General features: G+C 44.7%; 1 protein-coding gene across 1 annotated transcript; it reads left to right on the plus strand.

The window, feature by feature from the left end:
- Nucleotides 1–1,875: 1,875 nt before the first annotated feature.
- Nucleotides 1,876–23,581, plus strand: LOC130118011 (calcium-binding protein 2-like). Its single transcript, XM_056286312.1, has 7 exons — nucleotides 1,876–1,967; nucleotides 2,613–2,885; nucleotides 20,323–20,353; nucleotides 20,482–20,616; nucleotides 21,485–21,594; nucleotides 22,927–23,074; nucleotides 23,238–23,581. The coding sequence occupies exons 1-7, from the start codon at nucleotides 1,881–1,883 to the stop codon at nucleotides 23,261–23,263; spliced, it is 810 nt and encodes a 269-aa protein (XP_056142287.1). The 5' UTR covers nucleotides 1,876–1,880; the 3' UTR covers nucleotides 23,264–23,581.
- Nucleotides 23,582–25,119: the final 1,538 nt, after the last annotated feature.

Consider the following 25,119-nt stretch of genomic DNA (forward strand, 5'->3'; position numbering starts at 1 on the left):
ACAACATGGGGAGTAACTCTGACCAATGCTTGTGCAGAGCGAGAGACTACCACTGTAGCTGAAACAACAATCTGGTGATGAGCTGCTGGAGAACCGGAGTAGATATACTGCTAAGTTGGTGGAAGGCAAGTGGGCAGGCTGGGCAGGCGAGGTGAATGATCCGCAATCAGGAGGGAGCCGAAGAGTGCCAAGGAAGGAAACCATGCCCACACCACATACACACACAGAAAGACAGACAGGGGAAAACAGGAGACACATGGGGGAGGGGGAACACAAGGGAAGTAACTGGAGGCATGGCTGGGGCCATGACAGGTATAAGTTCACACTGGCGTTAACAATGTGTGTCTGCAAATAGAGGTCAGTGACGACAGGCTCACCTGTGTGTGCATGAGGGCTCAGCGATGCCTGCCTGATGAATTTACCCATGTGACCATGTGCGTGATTTATGCAGCCAGGGCCACATTTGGGGAGATGTGATATACATAGAAGTCTTTCATCCTCATGTCACAGCAGACTCCACATCTGCACCCCTCCCTTCCCCCCCCCTCTCTTTCTCCCTCTTTCTGTCTCACACAAAATGAATAGCTGACCTGGGCACCCCCAGAAGGAATCCAGTTTGTGTTGGAACAAAGGCCGGGACTATAACGGGAGGGCAGAGGATTGGGAACAAATAGACAAACAGACAGAGATGGCGAAAAGGGAGAGAGAGGGGGAGAGAATGAAAAAATAAGGATTACTGTCAGAGTGACACGATGCTGGTGGGAGATAGGGGGAGATTGGGAAGAGGAATTGGCAATAGTCAGAGAGAGGCGGGGGGGGGGAGAGAAGACCGATAAAGAGGGAAGAAATAGGCCAGAATGGGACCATCTGCGGTGGGCAACGCAGCTGAGTTCATTTGAAGAAAAAAAAACCCTTTCCACCGTGCACAGGAAGCGTTTCAACACTGACCCACTTTGTTAACGTGACGGAAATGGCATGAATGAATAAGAGGTGAATGAAATAAAAACGTACGTGACCGGGGTCACAAGGACGACGATGAAGAGTTGAAGTGGATCTTGGGGCAGTTCGAAACAAATAGAGGGAAAATAGCAGACAAAAAGAGGAGCGTTTGCAGCGGATGGAGCTGAAAAAAAGGGGGAGAGGGGAGGGGAAGAGAGGGACGGATGGAGTGGGGTCAGCATGTTACAGGTAGATAGCGCGAGGGAGGTGAAGTTCAAGAGGTGTAAGGTGTCACCTAAAGAACTGAGAGGTTGCGAGAGGGGGGGGGAGAGGTGCAGGAACATAATCCCCAAGACAAGAAACGAACTAATGATAATAACCTCCTCACCTTAGACACACAAACGAGAGAGAGAGAGAGAGAGAGAGAGAGAGAGAGAGAGAGAGAGAGAGAGAGAGAGAGAGAGAGAGAGAGAGAGAGAGAGAGAGAGAGAGAGAGAGAGAGATGGGAAGGGAAGGGAAGGGAAGAAGTGGAGGATAAAAACTCATTCACACAGCTTACGGGACAATACGGGGAAACAAGGACAAGACGGCGAGAAAGGCAAGAATACTTCAACTTTCTTTTGCTTTGTTTTGTTTTTTCTCCCAAGGGACCGAGGAGCCAGAAACGGTTTATCGAGGGATCGATTCCAAGTGGAGTTTGCAGAAATTTAGAGGGGGGGCATTTTTTGGGACATTTGCAGAGCATCTCAGCCCAGTTTGTTGGAAGTATTAGTATTAATATAACCTCCAAGAAGAAGAGGGGGGGGAAATCCACACTTCTAGATACACCAGAGAGTGTGAGAGAGAGAGAGCGAGAAAGAGAGAGATAGGGAGGGGGAGGGCGAGCGAGCGAGCGAGCGAGACAGCAAAAGAGAGAGAGTGTGTGAGCCCGTGACACCGAGATGTTCATGATCATTCGAGAGGGATCTGCCGCCGGAGGAGGCGGTACCGGAGCCATGACTGCACCACAGGAGAAAACCGCAAAGCAGGTACAAGCGCGTGTCTGTGCCTGTCTGCCTGTCCGTGGTTGTGACGTTGCATGCCAGCAGAAGTGTGCTTCCTGTGTTTCTGCACTTGTAGACACGTGTCTGTCTCATTTTAGAGTATGTACCGTGAAGGGCACGTGATGAATGTGTGTAGAATTGGCAAGTTTTAGGAATACGGTGTTAAGAGCCATGAAGCGATCGGTTGTACAAACCTGGTTAGGGAAAGAAGGCTGTCCCCACTGGGGATGGCTGAAATAAGGTAATTTTTTTTATCATGAAGTTTACTTTAAGATGATCTGAAGTAAAGGTATATTGAACATTTATTGAGAGACAAAATGTTACTTCTAAATATACACAAATATACTTTTTTATTTCTTGCTATTTGTAGTGCTCATTGTGATACCGATAAACTCTTATTTGTCCAGTCCAATCTGCGATATCCTGTAAGTCACTACTGTAATCATCTCCTGCTTCTGGCTGCTCCCGTTAGGGGTACGCAGCGGAGTTGAGGGGGCCAAACGTTAATTTTCCATACATTCTCATCAGGCTGAGTGCAGGGCAGCGCAGACTCCAGTGTCTCAGACCCAGAATATATCGTGCGACCTTTAGACACTAACTGCATCCAGTCACTCTGTCCACCTCCCTCAGGTGCAGGCGGCCATCAAGAGAAACGTGGAGAAGCAGAAGAAGAGAACCGGCGAGCAGGGGGGCGGGGCCACGGAGGGCCAAGCCGGCGGGCCGAGGCATGCTCGCAGCCAGAGACCCGTCCAGGTTGCCCTCAGCGGGGCAGGAGAAGAGACGAGGGAGCTGGAGGAAAAGCTGGAGGAGATGATGGGAGGAGCGCAGCAGCTGGAGAATGAGCGCGAGAGGGAGAACGAGCCCACGGACCTGCTGCCTATTGTGGACTCCGTGTTCGGACAGGTAGGACCCAGAAGATTACCCGCGGCTAATTTTAGGATGAGACTGCTTGTGTGTGTTCGCGCGTGTGTGTGCGCGTGTTCGCGCTCGCGTGTTAGATCGTGCCCATCCATGTGCTGGGGCGTCTGGTTCTTTGGCTGATTGAATGCCTCTCAAAGGCTTGATTGAAAACCTAAGCCCCCATTTCAAATATAAAGCCAGTCTCTGCCCCAGTACTTCTGAATAGCCCTCTCCCCCACGTCCCCGTCCGTACCCTTTGCTCTGGCAGGCACAGCTGTGCTTGCTAAGCGTCCAACCTGCAGGCTGACTTTTTATCAATCTCACCCTCTTGTTTGACCTTACATACTCTCCAGAAAAGGACACTAGCTGCTAAGCGGGGGGGGGGGGGCGCTAAGTTAATGCAGAAAGCGCGCGTGAAAGGGGCTTTAAGCTCTTTTACTTTAGGCACCATTACCAAAGCGTAATCCGTAACGGATACCGTCATGGGATGCCAGAGAACTAATGAACACCCCATCCCAACCCTTCATCGCCACCGCCATTGTCACCGGCACGGTGAGCTACGACACACGACACGCCCTGGCAGCCTTCACCGTTACAACATCTGTCACACCGGGGGTCAGACCTGTGGCGGTGTTCCGTCCGTGTGTTTCTATTTGCAAAGGAGAGAATGACGATCACAACCGAGTCCCTCTCTCCCTCGCCGTCGTTTCTCGGGCCAAGACGCGGCTCGTGAGTCACTCCGTCTTCTTCCCGACACCCCGCGCACAAGTTACGTCCACGCGCCATTCCGCGTACGCAGACGCAGTGGGGGGCACAGAGAGCAGCAGGGCGTCGGTGTGAGACGAAAATGTGACGTCAGTTGTGTTGTCAGTGGTCCAAAAGAATGGGGAAGGGGCGGTATAGGAGAGGGTGAGATGGTGTAGCTGAACCATCAGACGGATGAGAGGAGAGGAGAGGAGAGGAGAGGAGAGGAGAGGAGAGAGAGAACTTTAAAATTCAGCACCTTCTTGAAGCTGAATTTCACAAAATCATGTCTTCTTTTCTGCACACACTTCTTTCAAACCACACAAATACGGACGCTGTTTTAAATCCTCTGCTCCTCTCTACCCGCCTGTCTCCTCTTTATCCCTTTCGTCTCCTCTCTCCTCCTTCAGAGACACGTGTCACACATGCCTCTGAAAGAGGTACATGATGTATGTCAGGGTCATTACCCCTGCCTGCACCCCTGACCAGGGCAACGACAACAAGAATGGAGTCGGTCCCCGGATGGCCCACTGTTTCTAGTGTGTGTGTGTGTGTGTGTGTGTGTGTGTGTAGGATGGGTTAAATGCAGAGAGGAATCTCATTGTATGTTTATACAATGGCGAATATATATACAGTGACAAATAAAGTGTCTGATGTCTTGTGTCTGGTGGTCTTGTGGTCTTGCCTTGAGTAATGGCTCCCGTCACTGGACACCAGTATCAGCCTATCCGACACCAGATCAGAAACTGATACGTCTGGTTCGGAGCTTGTTTTCTTGTTCTCACACTCGTATTTTCATCACAGAGGCACAACGGAGCTCTGGGTACCGAGCAAGGGTTAGAATTGCATTACTTGAGCACTAGCCACCTTACATAGACGCGCACGCGCGCACACCCACACACAAAATCAGCATTATGTATGCATCTACGTATTGTGTGTGTGTGTGTGTGTGTGTGTGTGTGTGTGTGTGTGTGTGTGTGTGTGTGTGTGTGTGTGTGTGTGTGTGTGTGTGTGTGTGTGTGTGTGTGTGTGTGTGTTACACCAGTGCTGCCAATATGATAGTCAGCTAAGGCTAATAACTTGGAAGATTGAACACTTGAAAAACCAATCATGAACAGGGACTCGAGTACACACGTGCGCGCGCACACACACACACACACACTTAAAAACAAATACAGGTAATGACATACAGTATATACAAAATGCAAAAAGCGATAAAAATAGGCATGCATACAGGATTACACATACATGTATATACACACACACACATAGATAACAACACATACAATAAAGACAAAATGCACACAAAGGTAAAAATAGGCATGCACGCAGGGTTGCACATGCCACACACACAAGGTTACACTAGTCTCATTCACATGATTAATTGATGCCGTTCGTAAGGTAGAGTCAACTTGATAATTAATCAGGGTTTAATGCAATTGCTTGTGGCATTTGATCCCTGGTATCAGTGTTGTCTGGCAGACTCAACTGTTTACGCCGGGGCTAGGAGGGAGCTCCGCGTGCCAACCGCGAGACTCCGTCCGGTTTGATAGATGGAGGAGAGATAGAGGTGTTGAGTATGGTACGTCTAGTCGTTAATTGGATGGTATACTCTATAATTGATGTGTTTACTTTGTCTCGCTGACAGAGAAAGTTGTCTCGAGAACTGTGAATGGTTCACTGAGTGTTGGGCTCTTTCTCCCCGGCTCATAACTATGGTGGACGTGGGAGGATATGCAGGGTTTGGGCTCTGGCAGGCTGAGTTTAAGGTGCATGAATCTAAGCGAAATTGCATGTAAGACATGCGTGGTAGGGTTAATACCCCTGGTTTTGCCCCTGATCGAGGCAGGGCGAAAAGAGCTGGGGTTGGTCCCCCGGGCGCTGCAAGGTGGCTGCCCACTGCTGCTAGCTACACGCTTAGGATGGGTTAATGCAGGGGTTGGATTTCCCTGTGGGGATTAATAAAGTATATCTTCTTCCTCTTATGTAATATACTCAGTCTGTTGTGCAGCATGGTTATGGATGTGAAGGATTCCGCAGAGCTCCTTAAAGACCGAAACTGAAACACTGATGCTTTACTTATTACTTTCATGAGATTTTTATTTTATATTTTATTTTTTATTCTTGCGCTGTCTCTTCCCACTGGGGAAAAATGTATAAAAGATAGAACTCAGTTTTTCAAACCCCCCCCTTTTTTTGGTCCTCAATTGTACTTGGCCAACCACCCCACTCTTCCGAGCCGTCCTGGTCGCTGCTCCAGCCCCTCTGCCTGTCCGGGGAGGGCTGCAGACTACCACACGTCTCCTCCGATACATGTGGAGTCGCCAGCCACTTCTTTTCACCTGACAGTGAGGAGTTTCGCCAGGGGGACGTAGCGCGTGGGAGGATCACGCTATTCCCCCCCCAGTCTGTGAGCGCCTGTCAGCAGCCATTAAATATTGGTTCCAAATGGTGTTTGGTTGGTTTCTGTGTGAATACATATACTTCCTACGCCGGCCAAACGATACCTTATGTAAGCCCTCAAACTTTTGGCGAGCAGGTGACCTGAGGCTGCTGTCTGATTGGTTTCTTCAGCTTTTCCAGGGGGCGCAGTTCTGTGCGCCCCAGACACTCCCACTTTTATTGGCAGAGACTTGGTATTGTTTTAATGTTTTTTGGTCTAACGTGATTGGACAATTCTCGTGGCTGTCGGTCATGTTCACACCCACCACGCCTTGTCTCGACTGTCAATCATCCACGCACCCTGATAAAATCTATAGGCTACATTGTCCTCCTTAATGTCTCTGTGACTGTGTGGACATCAAAGCAGCTGTCAGGTGTGCTGCGCCAAGGTAAATCGCCCCCCCAAAAGATTTTTAGCACCAGCCGCCACTGCTTATCACTGTTGATTAAGTGAGATATACGCTTAAATTTCAGTTTACACGAATTTTAAAACGTTTTCCTTTTATGATTGAATAGTTTAGTGAGGGTTCATCTAGATGACTGAGTCTCTTCTAAACGAGAAACGAGAGTTGACCGATACTCAGTTAACGGACGGGGAAAGGGAAAGGAAATCGGTGGACAATCTAAAAGTATCCATGCCAGGTTTCACAGCCGCTGCAGGCCTACAGATCTCAGTCAGATGTAAACCATCCATGATCCAAACCGCTGCTGCCGGGGTCCCGGGGATGCTCCAGCCTATCCCAGCAGTCATTAGGCTGCAGGCAGCGAGACACCCTGGACGGGCCGCCAGGCCATCACAGGGCTCACACACACACACACACACACACACACACACACACACACACACACACACACACACACAGACACACACACACACACACACACACACACACACACACAGACACAGACACACACACATGAAATTATTAATTATCAAATCAATCAAATTGTAAACTCCAATTCAAAGAAAAGACAGCAATGGCCCAGCTAGCCATTAGGTCGAATCGGATGAGAATTCTATCTTTAATGGTTGGACACAGTAGGGTATACTGATGGGGCATAATTTCACCACCAACTGCCAACATTATGATAATTACAGATGTAAACCCTTAAAGATAATTCTAACATCACATTCCCTTTCATCAGTAATCACGGGGTAATAGGACAAAGGAATTCCATTGAGTTAATACACAATATTTTTGTTTAAGAGGATGATGTTTGATGAAGCTGTCAAGTTGGCTGGCCACGTGTAGATGGCAGCTTGACCCATCACATAAGGTTATGGCAGTTTTTAAGGAGCTTCCCCATTCCTCCACGTGAGGCACTACCACTTATCACACCCATCAAACGCACCTCTGTGTGGAGGAGGTGGGAGAGTTTTCGGTGATGCTCCTTGTTGACATCTGTCTACGCTGTGTTGGCAGAGTCGTCCATGATGATGATGATGATGATGATGATGATGTGTTGAGATTCCCCCCCCCCCCGTTAATGTTATCACTTAGAGTGGCCACTAAGCTGTGTATCCATAGCTTTGGCTCAATTTGGATGAAAGTCCTGCTAAAAATAGAGCTTGGCTGAGCATTACGGTCTCCATTCATGCGGACGATCGCGGGCCATCGTTGCGGTTAAATCACAGCCTTGCCCCAAGACGACCCCCGGCGGGCTTTGGTGGGTATTGCAACGTTACCTCCACGTGCCTTCTGCTGGAAGGACAGAAAAGCTGAGACAGAAAGAGCGATAGAGATGGAGATAGAGATGGAGATAGAGATAGAGATAGAGAGAGAGAGAGAGAGAGAGAGAGAGAGAGAGAGAGAGAGAGAGAGAGAGAGAGAGAGAGAGAGAGAGAGAGAGAGAGAGAGAGAGAGAGAGAGAGAGAGAGGGGGGGGGGGGCAGAGACTGTTTGGGGTTAGAAGTCACTACTGACTCCCATCTTGTAAAGATTAGGTCGCAACTTAACAGCAAAATCACTCCCTGGTATTGTTTTATGGCAGAGTTTGTGGCGTCAGTAAGTTGACAGATCTGGGGGCGTCCGGGTAGCGTAGCGGTCTATTCCGCAACACGGGGATCGCCAGTTCAAATCCCCGTGTTGCCTTCAGACAGAATTGGCCGTGTCTGCGGGAGGGGAGCCGGAGGTGGGTATGTGTCCTGGTCACTGCATTAGCGCCTCCTCCGGTCGGTCAGGACGCCTGTTCGGGGGGGGGGGGGACTGGGGGGAGTAGCGTGTTCCTCCCACGCGCTACGTCTCCCTGGTGAAACTCCTCACTGTCAGGTGAAAAGAAGCGGCTGGCGACCCCACATGTATCGGAGGAGGCATGTGGTAGTCTGCAGCCCTCCCCGGATCGGCAGAGGGGGTGGAGCAGCGACCGGGACGGCTCGGAAGAGTGGGGTAGTTGGACGGGTACAATTGGAGAGAGAGAGAGAAAAAGTGTGTTTGTGTGTGTGGGGGGGGGGGGAGTTGTCAGATCTGAGGTGGAAAAAACATGAAGTCGTTCTGTGACATTTGTATTGATTTGTATTTGTATTCTATTATGTTACACTTGTATTGTATTTGTACTGCTAATACTACTACTACTGCTGTTACTATTAGTGTTATTACTACTACTGATACTACTAATACTACTATTGTCCCAGGCCTTGTTTCTTTTAAACACGTCCGTATGTAGGGGTAATAGTAATGCAGTAATTGAAAAAATTGTTTGTCTGTTGTTTTTCATACCTGCCATGTGTCTTTTCTCCATGCAGAGGTCCACAGAGAGAGAAATTGCAGAGTTAAAATGTCTGCGATGGGTTAAAATTTGGCTGTGTGCATTGGTTAAACACACATACAGACAGACAAACACACACACACACACATGCATGCACGCACACGCGCACGCACACGCACACAGACATACACACACTCAAGCTGCGTGCTCCATATTGGTGTTCTGTAGTAAGGAAAGATGCCAACTCTGCCTTTGGAGAGATTTTGGTGACAGATGCCATGCATGAGCTCAGCTGACCATTTAGCATCGACCTTCTAACCTCAACTTGTGACTCTATAATTCTGGACAACTTAGCCAAGCTACATCTTTGCTATCGGAGGAGGGAGTAATAATAATAATAATGGATTACATTTATAAAGCAATTTATCTAGACACCCAAAGTCCTTCACATTGAAGGGGGTAACTCACTTCAACCACCACCAATGTGTAGCACCACCTGGGTGGCGCACGGCAGCCATTTTGCAGCAGAACACTCAGCACACATCAGCTTGAGGTGGAGAGGGAGGAATCGCTGGGCCAATTGCACAGGGGGATGATTAGGCGGCCAGATGGGAAGATCCAGGTTGGGAATTTTGCCAGGACACCGGGGAACCCCCTATGATTTGTGATACGTGCCGTGGGATCTTTAATGACCACAGTGAGTCAGGACCTCGGTTGAACGTCTCACCCGAGGACGAGAGGACACATGTCACCTCCAATCTAAGTCACTGTGACATGTCCTGAGATGATGCAGACTCAATCACACACCAGTACCCTGGATGTCGTGGTCTCTTGCATAAGGTTCTTACTCATTCATTGCACTCCCTTGTTAGAAGTGCACTATATATACACTACCGTTCAAAAGTTTGGGATCACCCAAACAATTTTGTGTTTTCCATGAAAAGTCACACTTATTCACCACCATATGTTGTGAAATGAATAGAAAATAGAGTCAAGACATTGACAAGGTTAGAAATAATGATTTGTATTTGAAATAAGATTTTTTTTACATCAAACTTTGCTTTCGTCAAAGAATCCTCCATTTGCAGCAATTACAGCATTGCAGACCTTTGGCATTCTAGCTGTTAATTTGTTGAGGTAATCTGGAGAAATTGCACCCCACGCTTCCAGAAGCAGCTCCCACAAGTTGGATTGGTTGGATGGGCACTTCTTGCGTACCATACGGTCAAGCTGCTCCCACAACAGCTCAATGGGGTTCAGATCTGGTGACTGCGCTGGCCACTCCATTACCGATAGAATACCAGCTGCCTGCTTCTGCTCTAAATAGTTCTTGCACAATTTGGAGGTGTGTTTAGGGTCATTGTCCTGTTGTAGGCTGAAATTGGCTCCAATCAAGCGCTGTCCACTGGGTATGGCATGGCGTTGCAAAATGCAGTGATAGCCTTCCTTATTCAGAATCCCTTTTACCCTGTACAAATCTCCCACCTTACCAGCACCAAAGCAACCCCAGACCATCACATTACCTCCACCATGCTTAACAGATGGCGTCAGGCATTCTTCCAGCATCTTTTCATTTGTTCTGCGTCTCACAAACGTTCTTCTTTGTGATCCAAACACCTCAAACTTGGATTCATCCGTCCACAACACTTTTTTCCAGTCTTCCTCTGTCCAATGTCTGTGTTCTTTTGCCCATCTTAATCTTTTTCTTTTATTGGTCAGTCTCAGATATGGCTTTTTCTTTGCCACTCTGCCCTGAAGCCCAGAATCCCGCAGCTGCCTCTTCACTGTAGATGTTGACACTGGTGTTTTGCAGGTACTATTTAATGAAGATGCCAGTTGGGGACCTGTGAGGCGTCTGTTTCTCAAACTAGAGACTCTAATGTACTTATCTTCTTGCTCAGTTGTGCATCGCGGCCTCCCACTTCTTTTTCTACTCTGGTTAGAGCCTGTTTGTGCTGTCCTCTGAAGGGAGTAGTACACACCGGTGTAGGAAATCTTCAATTTCTTAGCAATTTCTCGCATGGAATAGCCTTCATTTCTAAGAACAAGAATAGACTGTCGAGTTTCAGATGAAAGTTCTCTTTTTCTGGCCATTTTGAGCGTTTAATTGACCCCACAAATGTGATGCTCCAGAAACTCAATCTGCTCAAAGAAGTGCCCATCCAACCAATCCAACTTGTGGGAGCTGCTTCTGGAAGCGTGGGGTGCAATTTCTCCAAATTACCTCAACAAATTAACAGCTAGAATGCCAAAGGTCTGCAATGCTGTAATTGCTGCAAATGGAGGATTCTTTGACGAAAGCAAAGTTTGATGTAAAAAAAATCTTATTTCAAATACAAATCATTATTTCTAACCTTGTCAATGTCTTGACTCTATTTTCTATTCATTTCACAACATATGGTGGTGAATAAGTGTGACTTTTCATGGAAAACACAAAATTGTTTGGGTGATCCCAAACTTTTGAACGGTAGTGTATATATATATATATATATATATATATATATATATATATATATATATATATATATATATATATATATATATATAAATGATGCACTGACAGTTTGATTGAATTCAGAGAATATTTGAACTACTTTCAAAATGAAAGCAATATAATATTAAGGATGTAATCTAACTATTTTTCAGATATGTGAAAAACCTGATTGTCATCACTTCGCCAAATTTGGCATGTGTGTAACTGTAACTTAATCACAGAGGGTTGAATCAGTTCATCTGGACACAACATTTATTGAGAGACACGTTTCATCACTCATCTAAGTGACTTAAGAAGAGTGGGTGGAGAGGAGTGTCAGGAGTGAGTTGCGACAGAAGGGTACCAGCAAAGGGGAGGATTTACAAGATGGTAGTGAGACCAGCTATGTTCTATGGTTTGGAGACAGTGGCACTGATGAAAAGACAGGAGGAGGAGCTGGAGGTGGCAGAGTTGAAGATGCTAAGATTTTCACTGGGAGTGATGAAGAAGGACAGGATTAGGATCAGTATATAAGAGGGACGGCTCAGGTTGGACGGTTTGGAGACAAAGCAAGAGAGGCAAGATTGAGATGGTTTGGACATGTGTGGAGGAGAGATGCTGGGTATATTGGGAGAAGGATGCTGAATATGGGGCTGCCAGGGAAGAGAAAAGAGGAGGGCCAAAGAGGAGGTTTATGGATGTGGTGAGGGAGGACATGCAGGTGTGACAGAGGGGTGACAGAGGAAGATGCAGAGGACAGGAAGAGATGGAAACAGAAGATCTGCTGTGGCAGCCCCTAGTGGGAGCAACCGAAAATCGTGGTAGCAGTGCTTCTGTCCCTGGTTTCTCAGCTTTAGCTACACAGATGTTTATTTATTTATTTTATCTAAAAACACCACCCCATCTTCCTTGCTCATCATCAGTCCTTCCTCATCATCAGCCCTTCATCTCCTACCACCTCTTTTCCACAGTTAATGAGTACTTACCACATATTTATATTCAAACAGGTTTTGCTAGTTCTAATTTAGTGTCTCTTTTTTCCAGTAATGTGCTTTCAGTTCATCCCGATCCACGTGCTGCAAGGTTTCATTTGGGAATGTCCAATGGAATTGTTTGCTGTATTTATCTCTCCAACTCAAGCTCTCCTTTTCTCATCCTTCTTTAAGATTCCCATCAAAAGAATGAAACTAAAAGCAACGATCATAAAAGCTGATTTCACCTCAGTTTGTTTAGTGCAGAATTTCAGTTTAAAATGATCTTAATGCATCTCCAGAGTCATGCTTACATTCCCCCCTCTATCATCTACCTTTCAATTTTCCTCTTAATCTGAGCACTCTCCCTTTTTCCTTTTCTTTTCAGCAACCCATTTTTCCTCTTAATCTCAATCTCAGTCTCAATCGCAGGGATTAAACCATTTTGCATTCGTGCTTTCTAATGATCCCTCCATCTCTCTCTCTCCCTCTCTCTGGAACTCCTCATAGACGAAGTCATTTAAATGTGGCCGCAACATGCCTCAGTTGAGGGTGAAAAGAAGGAGAGGGTGGGAGTAAGCAACTGAAGAGAGAGCGAGGGAGACAGAGGGAGAGAGAGAGAGAGATAGAGAGAGAGAGAGATGAGGGGGATAGGGAGATGGGGATTAAACAAAGAAGTTGATGAGTTTGCTGGAGAAGGGGTTCGTAATGCTGCTCTCAAGGGATGCATGAGTGACACAGCAGCTGTTTTCACCAGAGAAAATGGTTGGTCAGGTTTAGATGAGGCTAGCTTGCTTTTTTGGGAGGGGGGAGGGGGGGGGTCACTTTTCAAAATCTATCAACCTCGGAAGGGGTGGGTGGAGTCATTTTGCATCACCCAAGGATGGCTTAGGGCTGGTTTTCATCTCTCTAACATCACATGTGGTCACCCATAACCAAGCTAGGATGCCCACGGAGGGGTTCCCCTATCTCTACACCAAAACTTCACCTGGAGCTTCAATAAAAAGAGCAAGGGAAGAGCAGAGAAGGAGGGAGAGAAGGTAGGGAGGAGGATACTGAGACGGAGATTTACAGGAAAAAAAGAGCATCAAAGAGAGGAAACAGGAGAGGAGGGGAGGAACACGGGGGAGAGGGAGGAGAGTTGGAGTGTAATATTGACCGTAACCCATTAAAGGGAGGTTGGGTAATGGGCAACTGTACCAACCCATCGATGAAAGACAGAATGAGGAAGGTAGGTGAACTTGAGTCATTCCATTTTCGTTTGATTGTAGATTTTAAGTCGTTTTTAAGCTTGTGCGTGTCATTTTGATGCACTTTCTGTAGATATTCTGTAGATATGTGTGTTTTTCATACGACTTGATGCTGAGTAAAAAGATGTTGGCTCATGGCTTCTCCTACTTGCGGGGGGATAGTTCTGATAGACCTGCATTTTCTTAACCACATGAAAACTACTGTTACACACAAACTGTTTGTTAAAAATATTTACACTCCTTTTGTTTTGAATCAGTAAATACGAAACGTTTCCATCCATGACAGTAATATGAGAAGCCAGCTCCTCACCAAGTCAGGGGAGGTTTTCATCTGTTTATCATTTCTTGCAGTACGAGTATTACTTCATGTTTAAAGAAGGCGTGGGTCAGTGGACTGGACACTTACCAGAATTAACTCCAAGAACCTCACCAGATTAGAAATTGAGGGAGAGAGACGGATGAGGTTTCTCACAGTGAAGATAATCACCAACGTGAGAGAGTGGATTGCCTCAAATTATTAAGCAGCTTATGCAGATCAGGCACATAGCCATATAGCTCGCAGCACTGGCTCCTTGAGGATTTGATTGTGATTTATGTGTAGAGAAAAGGCTTAAATAGGTAGCGCATGACTTGACTGAAGAGGACGGTGATGGGCTAACTTGGCTGGGTCTGCCTCCAAGGAGGCAGCGGAGGAGTCTGTTACCCCTCTCAGGGGCAGGTCAGGGGCAGGGGACCAACGAGGGCTCCAGCCGGAGGGAGCGGAGGAAAAGGTGGTCAAGGATCCCTTTGGTGTGCTGGTCAAGAACTGCCACATGCTGCACAACATCGTGGGCCCCGCCTGCATCTTCCTTAAACAGGGCTTTTCGCAGACGCTCGTACGTAAAAGCGCACTTGTGCAAAATCCAGACCCTCCAACTACTCCATACTTCATGCACAGCCCTAATGCATTCCCATGTACTCTCGTGGCTCCCTCCGCCTCATTCCCATCACTGTGTTATGGTTGGCCCTCCTGATCCTCCACATCCACTGTGTCATTCCATCGTTTCAGCCGCCCCGGGTCAATCAATTAAATGCCTTGGCACCGGACACACTCAGAGGATCAATAATTAAGTTCCATGGAACTTTATCGATGTCATATTTGTGTACATCAGCGTGTAGGGCACTGAGTTCTACAAGGGATGTGAGTTGGATTCCCACTCAAGGCTTTTAATAATGATAACCTACTGCTGTTTTCATTAGCCAAATGTGGCAAAGACCATAGGATTCTGCCAAATTATCCACCAACATTATGTGTCCTGATGTGGTTTTGAGAGTCTATCAGCTACCGAAATAGCTTTGTTCCACCTTGGCAGAGATTGTCACAAACTTTGGGAGTGTGACTCCCCCAAGCGTGATGAGATAGTAAGGATCAAATTATCTTACAGATTACACCCGATTGGAGATAGCAGCTTTAAACATACTTCAGATGTGTTTCAAGATGAGCTGTGTTTCAAATTTAGCACAGTTTTGACCAGCGCCTATAACGCCTTCATGCATTTCCATAGTTTCCAAATCTTTGCAAAGCAAAAGAAGTGTTCAAAAGTGACTTTGTTACACTTCCTCCAACTGTTTTCTGCTAGTAGAAACAAGCCGAGACTCCTCTCTATCAAGCCTTCTGCCTACCTCACTTACTCAAGTGTGTCCTTTATTTTGGCAGATACCTGTAAATAACAAAGTGTACTGGGGTTATTTAGCCAGGTTTGTTCATCCGCTGATGAGTCCCCAGTTTACCGGTATGGCCACTCCAAATAAGGTTTGAATTTGGTGGTGATTAAATTGGAACTATGGGGCAATTTAGCAGACGATGTTGGCCCAGAGCACACAGCCTATTCTTCCCCTATATTGAAATGGGATGTCCATTGAATTTATGTTCGAGTGGGTCTTTGGATGGGTGGATTTGCATGCAAGCCTTTGCAAACGTGACTTTATTCAAAGGTCTATCATCGACACTTTACTATGTATACATACATACATACATACATACATACATACATACATACATACATACATACATACATATATATACATATATATATATATATGTATATATATACATATATATATACATATATATATATATATATATATATATATATATATATATATATACATACGTGTGTGTGTGTGTGTGTGTGTGTCCAAGGGTCTTTCTCTCAACTAAACCTCCCAAATCTCGTAATCTCAAACTGTTGCCAGGCAACCCCCAACAAATAATCTGGTTTCCACGATGATTTATGTTTAGTGAGCCTATACCATAACGCAAAGGGAAGCATGCAATTTAATCCAGTGTGATTTTAGATATGTCGTTTCTGGTTACATTGTGTCTGCATTTGGCTTTGAGATACTGACCTTAACAAGTATGAAAGCGTGTGCTCATAAATGACCATCAACAGCAAAGTTTGTCAAATAAATGGGAAACACGTGTTTCCAAAATACATGGACACTATTATGAATCGTCAATAAAAACCTTTACAGCCGTAACAACTCCTACTTTTGAACTGATTTTGACACTGGCTATATTCGAGATCCTACCGTCGATCCTCTTCTCGGGCTAACTCCACCCCCATTGACCCAACATGTTAGTCAGGTATCAAGGTGAGAGTGGCAACTCAGTGAAAATAATTTGTGTCGAGAGCAATTTTCCTTCCATCTTTCTTTTCCTCTCATTCTTTAAAGTTCCCAACAAACCATTTATGTTCTTCTGTTGTATGTTCTCATGCCATGACATCCTATTTGTCGACCTGGGGATTCGTTTGTTTTGCTGAATGTTTCTGCTCAGGGAAATTAAATTTTTCAGAAAACTCATTGTGTGTGCGCGCGCGCGTGTGTGCGCGCGCGCAGGGTTGGGTTACATGTAATCGTGATTATGTAATCAGATTACAAAAGTAACTAATCAGATTACATTTGAAAATGTGTAATTACATTATAGCTATATTGTCCTTGATTACTTAAAATATGGCAAATTTAAACTTATGAAACTTTTTTCATGATAACCAGTGCTCTAGTAAAGCTGCGGTAAGCAGTTTTTTTTACGGTCATTGGGCAAAGTTTTCCATAATAACCTCTCAGCATTTTGTAATCCAATGGGTCTGAGAAAAAACTAGACTTCTGCAGCTCCTCTTGGCTCTGTATTCAGGCTTTAGAAAGATTTGTTCCCCGAATTGCTCCGACTGGTCCCACTCACTCAGCAGAAACACGGCCGAACGTTCAGTTCAGCTCGAAAACCAGTGAACCAAGAACGGTCGGTCGTGAAGGATAAACCAGTGAGCTGAGAAGTCAGTCGGATAAAGATGCCATTTGCAAACTGAAAGCTACTATAGCAAAGCCCCACCCTATTGTGCACAGCGCGTATATTTTCACGACACCTAATTCTTAAATAAACTATTTGGTACTACGTCCTACTTCAAGACTGCAGGACACGAGGGAGAGGGGACTGTCTGTACCAGAACTGTTTTTACAAGGGTAATTTGATTTGACCAACTGTAAATGATGAATAGGCAAAATACATTTTATTTGCATTGGAACATTTTTCAAGCTGTTTAAAGAGAAAAACGAATATTTGAAGACTCTTTCTTTTGTGGCTGCATGCATTTTTTTAGAGCAAAGTGCAACATTTTCAGTGTTTGATTTTGAAGTAGGTATTCAGATTAGATAACTTTTTTGTAATCCAATGTTTTACGTTATTAATTACAAAAAAGTGCCATGTAATTTGTTTTCATTAACTGAATACATTTCAAAGTAATCTGACCCAACCCTGTGTGTGTGTGTGTGTGTGTCTGTGTGTGTGTGTGTGTGTGTGTTTACATTATGTTAACTGAGCAGTCTAAAATACCATTTGTGACAAGTGTGTGACTGTGTGTTCAAAACAAACCTGAGGGCTCTCGTTTCCGGTTCATGGCGCAGTCGAGGACGCCGGCGCTAGTTCACGGCGCAAGTCGATCTGCTAATTTCGGGACATGCTGCGCTGGCGGTAATCGGGCGCAACGGAGGCAGAGATGGTAAAAGGGTTGTCGGTCTAGAAGGATAAATCATCAGTAGGAGTGGTGGGGGGCTGTCTTCAATTACGACCAATCAAATATGCGCCTCTGTCATGGCTAACTGCCAACTTCCTAATGGACGGCGGAAGTCCAGACCGGCTAAGGCAAAAAGCTTCTCCCAGGAGGAAACTGATGTCCTTGTTCGCGGGGTGCAGAGTTGCTTAGTTAGTGCGCATACAACAGGCATCGACACCAATCCCAATGTGATATGAGACAACATGCAAACATGATTATTTGACAGACTGTTATTTAACATGTCTTCGTTCTCACCGGCGTCTTTCTCTTTCCTGCGTTTTCTGTGAACACAAGGAGCAGGAGACCTTAAATAGTTGTGATCAAGGATCAATTAGCCCCGGCAATCAAGTTCGTGCTTTCAGGTTGAATGAGGTTTATTGACCTATTGAAATCCCTGTCACCATGTTGTTTTCCGTGCGTAATTATGCACATTGACCGTTTTATGTTGGAAGACAGTGACACACGTGAAGATGTTTTGTTTTGTGATTAAAAAGGCTGAGGACATTTGTCAAATTATTCACGAAATAGACCAACGTAACATATTGTAGCGAATTCGGGGGACAACGCAACCACAGGAACTGCCGCGGCCGGGAAGCGAACCCGTATCGCCCGCACTGCAGAGGGCATCGCTGACCGCTCGACTAAAGGCTCACACCCGCGAGCTAGCGGCCAGCGTGTCTTCTTATCCATGCACGTTACAATACACAAAAGTGGCGTGTGTGATTTTGGATAAGTCTATGCTTAGTGCACTTTCGTCTGTAGCCTGCAAACTACCACAAAACACATGCGTCTGCGCTAAGACGTGGTCCGACCAGGTGGAGACGCAGGCATAAAATTTGATTATATTTGACACCAAACTAGCGCAGCCTGCGCCACCTGGTTTTGACTGACACGCCCTCTACTGCGCCCTCGTGCCCATTTCGCAAAGCAGTGCCATGGCGAGCCCGGAAATGAGCAAATGTGCCCAGGCGGGAGAAAAACCATCTTGTTTGACGACGATTCAGCTCTGGGGACAACGGCCAACATTTCGGGGCTTCCGGTGTAGCTGCTAGCGGCTCGTTTCTGATTCCTATGAAGACTTCCTGTTCCGTGTCCCCGCCATTGTTTACGGTCGGATTAGCAACACGAGGCGCGAGAACGGAGTTGGAGTTGGAGTTGAGAGGCGACGGCTACGCCTCTTTCCCTCACCACAGGGACTGCTACCGACATGTAACCACATTATGTATGTATACGGTGTCTTAGAATGTATTTAGACTGTGGTATTTAGAAATAAATCCGTGTTTTATAAGGAATATGGTCTGTAATGCACCTAAGAATTTTTGTTCAAATTTTAATTTAAATGACCGAAACCAATATAATACTGTTATCAAATCAATCTATAATCGTGATGTCTTATAACTTGTATCAGAGTAATGTGGATCCGCACCTTCCTAAACTTTTGGGGAATGGACATGATCTCATCAGTCTAAAATTGCACAACACCACAATCCGGGGAGTCTGTCAAAGACTTATATTAATTTTCATCAAACAGAAACTAAATTTTACAATATTTCTCCAAAGATGAAGCTGAAAAATTGAGAACAAAATTCCTTAAGGTTCCAACTGCACCAGAAGTAAAGAAAGTGCACTGGAATATGTCCTGGAGAATTTCTAAGACATCGATTTGGTTTACACAGTAACTGCTAATTTTGCAATGAACACAATGTGTTTTATGAATGTCAGTTTGCTGGGGCCTTTTGGGAAGATCTGCATTACTGGTTGTTTCCTAAATTTGACAATTTCTCTGAACTAAAAAAAAAAAGAAAAAAGAAAAGGATGTGAATTTTGGTATGCTTGTGAAAGGTGGAACACATGATTTGGCAATCAACACAATTATTATTCTTGGAAAGTTATATTTACATAAGAACAGATTCCTGAAAACGCAGCCAAACTTTTGCATATGTCAAAGGGAACTGTGTCATTATTTCTCATCACTGAGGTTAATGGAGAAGAAGAATGCTATGGAACTCTCTCTGACATGATAGAAGAACTTGAACTTGCAGAGAACCCCGAGGACTCCCCTCCCTTTCATTTATGTATTTTATTTTATTTATTTAAGTTTCTTCATTTTCTTAACATGTATTTCTCCCCAATTTCTGTTGTTTTATGTGTTTGTTGTATGTAGAATTTAAACGTTTCAATAAAAAAAGGTAACCAAATTATGTTCCTATAGAAATCGCCGCCCACTCAGATGGGATTGGTCAATACTTCTTCTTCTTTCGGCTTGTTCCCTGTTTCTCAGGGGTCGCCACAGCGGATTTTATTGTTTCCATCGGCACCCTGTGAGGCCACAACACCAATGGCGGCCGTTGTTAACCTGGGCCTTGACCGATCCGGTATGGTCTTGTCAATCCACATACTGATTCGGCAAACTTTTATGTCAGATGCCCTCCCTGACACAACCCCTAACCCTATATACGGGGGCACAGAAGCGCTGGATGCCATCCCAGTATTCATGGACTTGCAATACTACTTGAACTAAAATAGAGACAGAAATGGAAACCAAAATTCTTCCGATGACAAAATCTTGTCCCGTGCCTACAGATTCTGTTTATGAATATATAGAATCTGTTAATAGAGATTACTACGTGTGCATTAGCACTGACACCGGCCATGCGCCGTCCGGAAACTAGAGCCCTGAATGTGTGTGAAATGAAAAGGAGAGAAAGACAGACAGACAGAAATTAATCTAATTGTCTAACCGCTTGTCTCACTGCTCTGACAGGACAGAGAGCTGAGACCAGAAGAGATTGAAGGTGAGATCACTTCTCTACAAGATCCCTCTCTGTGTTACTGCACATTCTCAACATAAGTCATGAAACAATCTGAATCTGAATCTTCTCATGCTGAACCATCACCGCTGTGTGTCTGTGTGGTTTTACAGAGCTCCGCGAAGTGTTTGTGGAGTTTGATAAGAACAAGGATGGCTACATCAGCCACAAGGACCTGGGGGAGTGTATGAGGACCATGGGCTACATGCCTACTGAGATGGAACTCATTGCACTGAGCCAGCAGATCTGTGAGTGGAACGTCAGTCTGGGACAATCTGGGGACAGAACAGAACAGAATGAAACAGAACAGAACAGGACAGAACAGAACTGAACTGAACTGAATGAAACAGAACAGGAGAGAATTAAGCAGAACAGAATAGAAGACAACAGAATAGAAGACAACAGAATAGAAAATAACTGAATGAAACAGGAGAGAATGAAACAGAACTGAACAGAACTGAATGAAACAGAACAGATCAATGGGGGCAGCATAGTGACTTGGGCCCCAGTTACACCAGAAATGGGCAGAGCGAAAATTTCATTCATGTGTCCTTGCGGTACCTGAAGCATGGTGACCAAAAACACTAAGTACAGTTAAACTAACGAAACACCGTTATATCATCTACTCCTACTTCACCACCAACTGCAAACCGTGTCGCGTATCTTGTGTAGCAATTTATATTTTGGCAGAGCACAACTGTATTAAAATTGGATGTTGTGACACTGCTAAAATGATAGTTTCCTACATTTTGGACTATATTTTGCTTTTGCATTTGCAACAAATCCACCCAGTCTTAATGATTGCATTCAAATGAATTGATTTCGGTGCAAAATAATGCTGTTGTATATGTTGATGTGACTCGGGCCTTTCGTGGTCAGCACTGTAGCCTCAGAGCAAGAGGACAAGAACAGAATATAGAACAGAATAGAACAGAAGTAGGGAAATTGTTGTAATTCAGAAAAATGAGTGGTTCATATGCTCAAAGAAGGTTGAATCAGTTCATCTGGATACAATGTGTATTGACAGATACGTTTCATCACTCAACTAAGTGACCTCTTCAGGCTTGCTGAAGAGTTCAGTCATGCTGCCTTGAGTTATACCTGTATGTGTTGCAGGTGGCGGTAAATTGGACTTTGAGGACTTTGTGGAGCTGATGGGCCCCAAAATGCTGGCAGAGACAGCTGACATGATTGGAGTCAAAGAACTACGAGATGCATTCAAAGAGGTGTGTGCGTGTGTGTGTGTGTGTGTGTGTGTGTGTGTGTGTTGGTATCTCTCAAACAAAATCTTAATGATGAATGTAGACTCAGTCTTCTTCTTCTTTCGGCTGCTCCCGTTAGCGGTCGCCACAGTGGATCATCAGCTTCCATCTCTTCCTGTCCTCTGCAGCTTCCTCTGTCACACCAGCCACCTGCATATCCTCCCTCCCCACATCCATAAACCTCCTCTTTGGCCTTCCTCTTTCCTCTTCCCAGGCAGCTCCATATTCAGCATCCTTCTCCCAATATACCCAGCATCTCTCCTCCACACATGTCCAAGCCATCTCAATCTTGTCTCTCTTGCTTTGTCTCCAAACCGTCCAACCTGAGCTGTCCCTCTTATATACTCGTCCCTAATCCTGACCTTCTTTGTCACTCCCAAAACAGCACAGCGAGGTCATAAATCCTTATTTTATGTTGATTTCTCTCCCTGACCCGATAACTAAGGATTTCAGAGTTAGTCAAGACATCTTGTTATCTTTGTGTTTGTTGTTGTGGTTGTTAACTCTGCTAGGCAGGTGTGCTTAAGGACCCTCTACTTCCTACAACCTCACAACAGCTAAAAGCGTTGGTCTTGCGCCCCTTTTCCACTGCATGTACTGGCTCGATTCGGCTCGACTCAACTCGCTTTCTTTGGTTTTCCATTGTGCAACAGTTGGGAATAGTAACTGGTACTTTTTTTTGGTACTACCTCCAGCAAGGTTCCAAGGGACAAGGTAAAGGGACAAGTATGGAGACATTTAATTATAGTGCCACCATCTGGCCGATCTTGGTCATGTCTCTTCTGTAAGTTTGGAAAGTAAACGCAATTATCCAGCCCACAATTTTACCAACATTAATGATTCAGTCATATCCCGCCTCACCAGATTAGTTTAAGTTGGGGGTAAGATGGAACAAACAACAAACCAGTTAAAAAAAAACATGCACTTGAACCCTCAGAAATCACAACCAAAAACACCACGCTCTATTTCCCTTATGAAAAAGTAAAATACTTTAAGTATATATTTTTTCAATGCATACTTTCGTTAATAAGTGTGCTAACATTTTTTTGTATAAGTTTGAAGTATTCAACCAGTCTAAAAGTGCAAGTAAAGTTTAAGTGTACTATTCTCAAGTTTACCTTTCACAAGTACGACAAAGGTAAAACATAACACACTTGCTTACTTTGAAAGAGGTTTAGTAAAAGTGCACTGAATTAAACGTCTTTTTTCACAGGGTTGTCTATACCAACCATCCATCTGCTCTTGATGACTAGCTGCTCTCTCTCTCTCTCTGTCTTTATTTCTCTGTCTGTCCAGTTTGACTCCAACGGCGATGGCCAAATAAGTATTACTGAGCTGCGGGAGGCCATGAAGAAGCTGATGGGAGAACAGCTTACCCACAGAGAAATAGACGAGATCCTCCGGGATGTCGACCTCAACGGCGATGGCCTTGTGGATTTTGAGGGTGAGAAAGAGAGAGTGAGAGTGAGAGTGAGTGTGTGTGTGCACTCGTCTCCGTGTGTTTGTCCGCCCATGCGTGCTGCTTTTATTTGCCCTTATGTTTCACATTTTGCTGCCAAATCTTTCATTGTCTTCTCCTGTCTCGCCTCGTTCTCTCTATTTCACAGAATTTGTGCGAATGATGTCCCGCTGACATGTCCAGATGTCCAAATGGGAGAGCTGTGTGCAGGAGACGGACGAAAACAGAGACGTTACGTAACCGCTGGATAAGGGACCTCATTACGTTGTAGTGAACATTCTTTATCTGCTCTCATGAGCATGCATTTTATAATAGTGTTTTTCTAAACACACAGATGTATATATTGCTGTGAATAAACAAGAGGTAATGATGTGTTTGGGCTACACAGCACACAAAATTACACAAATTTGAAGTCAGATGCTGCAAGCACAGAGGGTATTTGAACCGCTTAAAAAAGAGCATATCTTAAGCATCATTGACTAGGCCTACATTATTTATAATCTCTTATTTTTAAATGTATTTTTGATATATTAATGTTTGTTGCTTGAGTGTAAAGCTTTGCTTGTAAAATGTGATGTTCTTCTAATTTCTAACAAAAACAAAAGAAATCTCAACAATTAGGGGGGAATTATTACAACCAGGGAGATTACAGAAAGTTCATTAAATCTTATCAAATTGTTTCCTTACAACTTCATCAGCTGAAAAAGACGTGAACGCAATTAAGTCTTATTTTACATTTTAACGCAGTTGCGTGAAAGTCAAGTTTATTTGCTTAGCCCAAAATCACAAGGTAGTACCGAATGGCTCTACAATCAGTGCAATGTACAGCAATAAACGACATACAACTCCCTCTTTCCTTGGACCCAAATGAGGAAAAACGCCGCAAGAAAACATAATCTGGGAAAAATATGGGAGAAACCTCAGGAAGAGTAACAGAGGAGGGATCCCTCTTCCACGACGGACGGACATGCAGCAGGTGTCGAATGCCCAAAATACACAAAAATAACAGAATTATAATGTACCATCAAGAATAGACTTCACATGCACACAAGAGGGGGACTGACAGCATTGACACAGAGGGAGAAAGAAGACGAGAGAATGAGCGTGAATCAGAATTAGTCACGGATAAAATAAAAGCAATTTTAAATGACAACAGCGTAAACAATGGCATAAATCTCTGGGAGGGTGGGACTGTAACCAAGGGAACGGTACCCAACGGTTCAAAATTTGAAACAAATGTTCAGATAGTCTATTAGTTATGGTAAAACAGCCAACAATTTACACGTTTGTTCCAGCCCTTGTCAATGAGGGGTGCTGCAGCACCCTCGGCATCCCTTCTTCCTGTGCCCATGCTAGAATCTGTACGATATGGTCAAACTTTTTCGTTTTAGTTAATATTCTAGCGGCAGCATTTTGAACCAGCTGAAAGTCTTAAGTGCTAGAATGTGGCAGGTCGGAAAAAAAGGACACTGTAATCTAATCTGAACGAAACAAAAGCAAGGATCAGCATCTCACCATCAGCCATGGACAGAAAAGACCAACTTTTACCAATGTTTCGTAGGTGGAAAAGGGGTTCTTGGCGATTCTCACATGTGAAATTCAAAAGATAGGGATTGATCAAAAATAACACCAAGATTTTTAGCTGTGGAACTTTGGGAGATCACACATTTGTCAAGAGACACTCTTACTTGGTCATAAAGGGGACTTTGTCTTTCAGGGCTGATACCAGCATCTTAGTTTTTTCAGAGTTAAGTTGCAAGCTTTGGGTGGCCTAGGCCACCAACATCAACAACCACCAACATCAACCTCATAATGTTCAGCTTTTTTCAACAGCTGTTCTCTAACAACCCCCATGATCGGAATCAGAATCAATGAAACAACATTTTCCCCAGCCCACAGCTGTGCAACACAAAGACAAAAACACATATCCAAAAACGACAAGAACTAAAAGAACACATATACCCAAAATAACCTAAAAAAAAATAATTTTTTTTAAAATTAACTATCCATGAGAACAAACGCCAGCCAGG

The sequence above is a fragment of the Lampris incognitus genome, chromosome 1 (genome assembly GCF_029633865.1).
Source record: "Lampris incognitus isolate fLamInc1 chromosome 1, fLamInc1.hap2, whole genome shotgun sequence".
Lineage (NCBI taxonomy): Eukaryota > Metazoa > Chordata > Actinopteri > Lampriformes > Lampridae > Lampris > Lampris incognitus.

Bases quoted from the DNA above. Each gene is read 5' to 3' on its own strand.
- LOC130118011 (XM_056286312.1), top strand. From the start codon at position 1,881: ATGTTCATGATCATTCGAGAGGGATCTGCCGCCGGAGGAGGCGGTACC. The intron at 1,968-2,612 runs GTACAAGCGCGT...CACCTCCCTCAG, and splicing joins AGGAGAAAACCGCAAAGCAG to GTGCAGGCGGCCATCAAGAG. The intron at 23,075-23,237 runs GTGAGAAAGAGA...TCTATTTCACAG, and splicing joins TGGCCTTGTGGATTTTGAGG to AATTTGTGCGAATGATGTCC.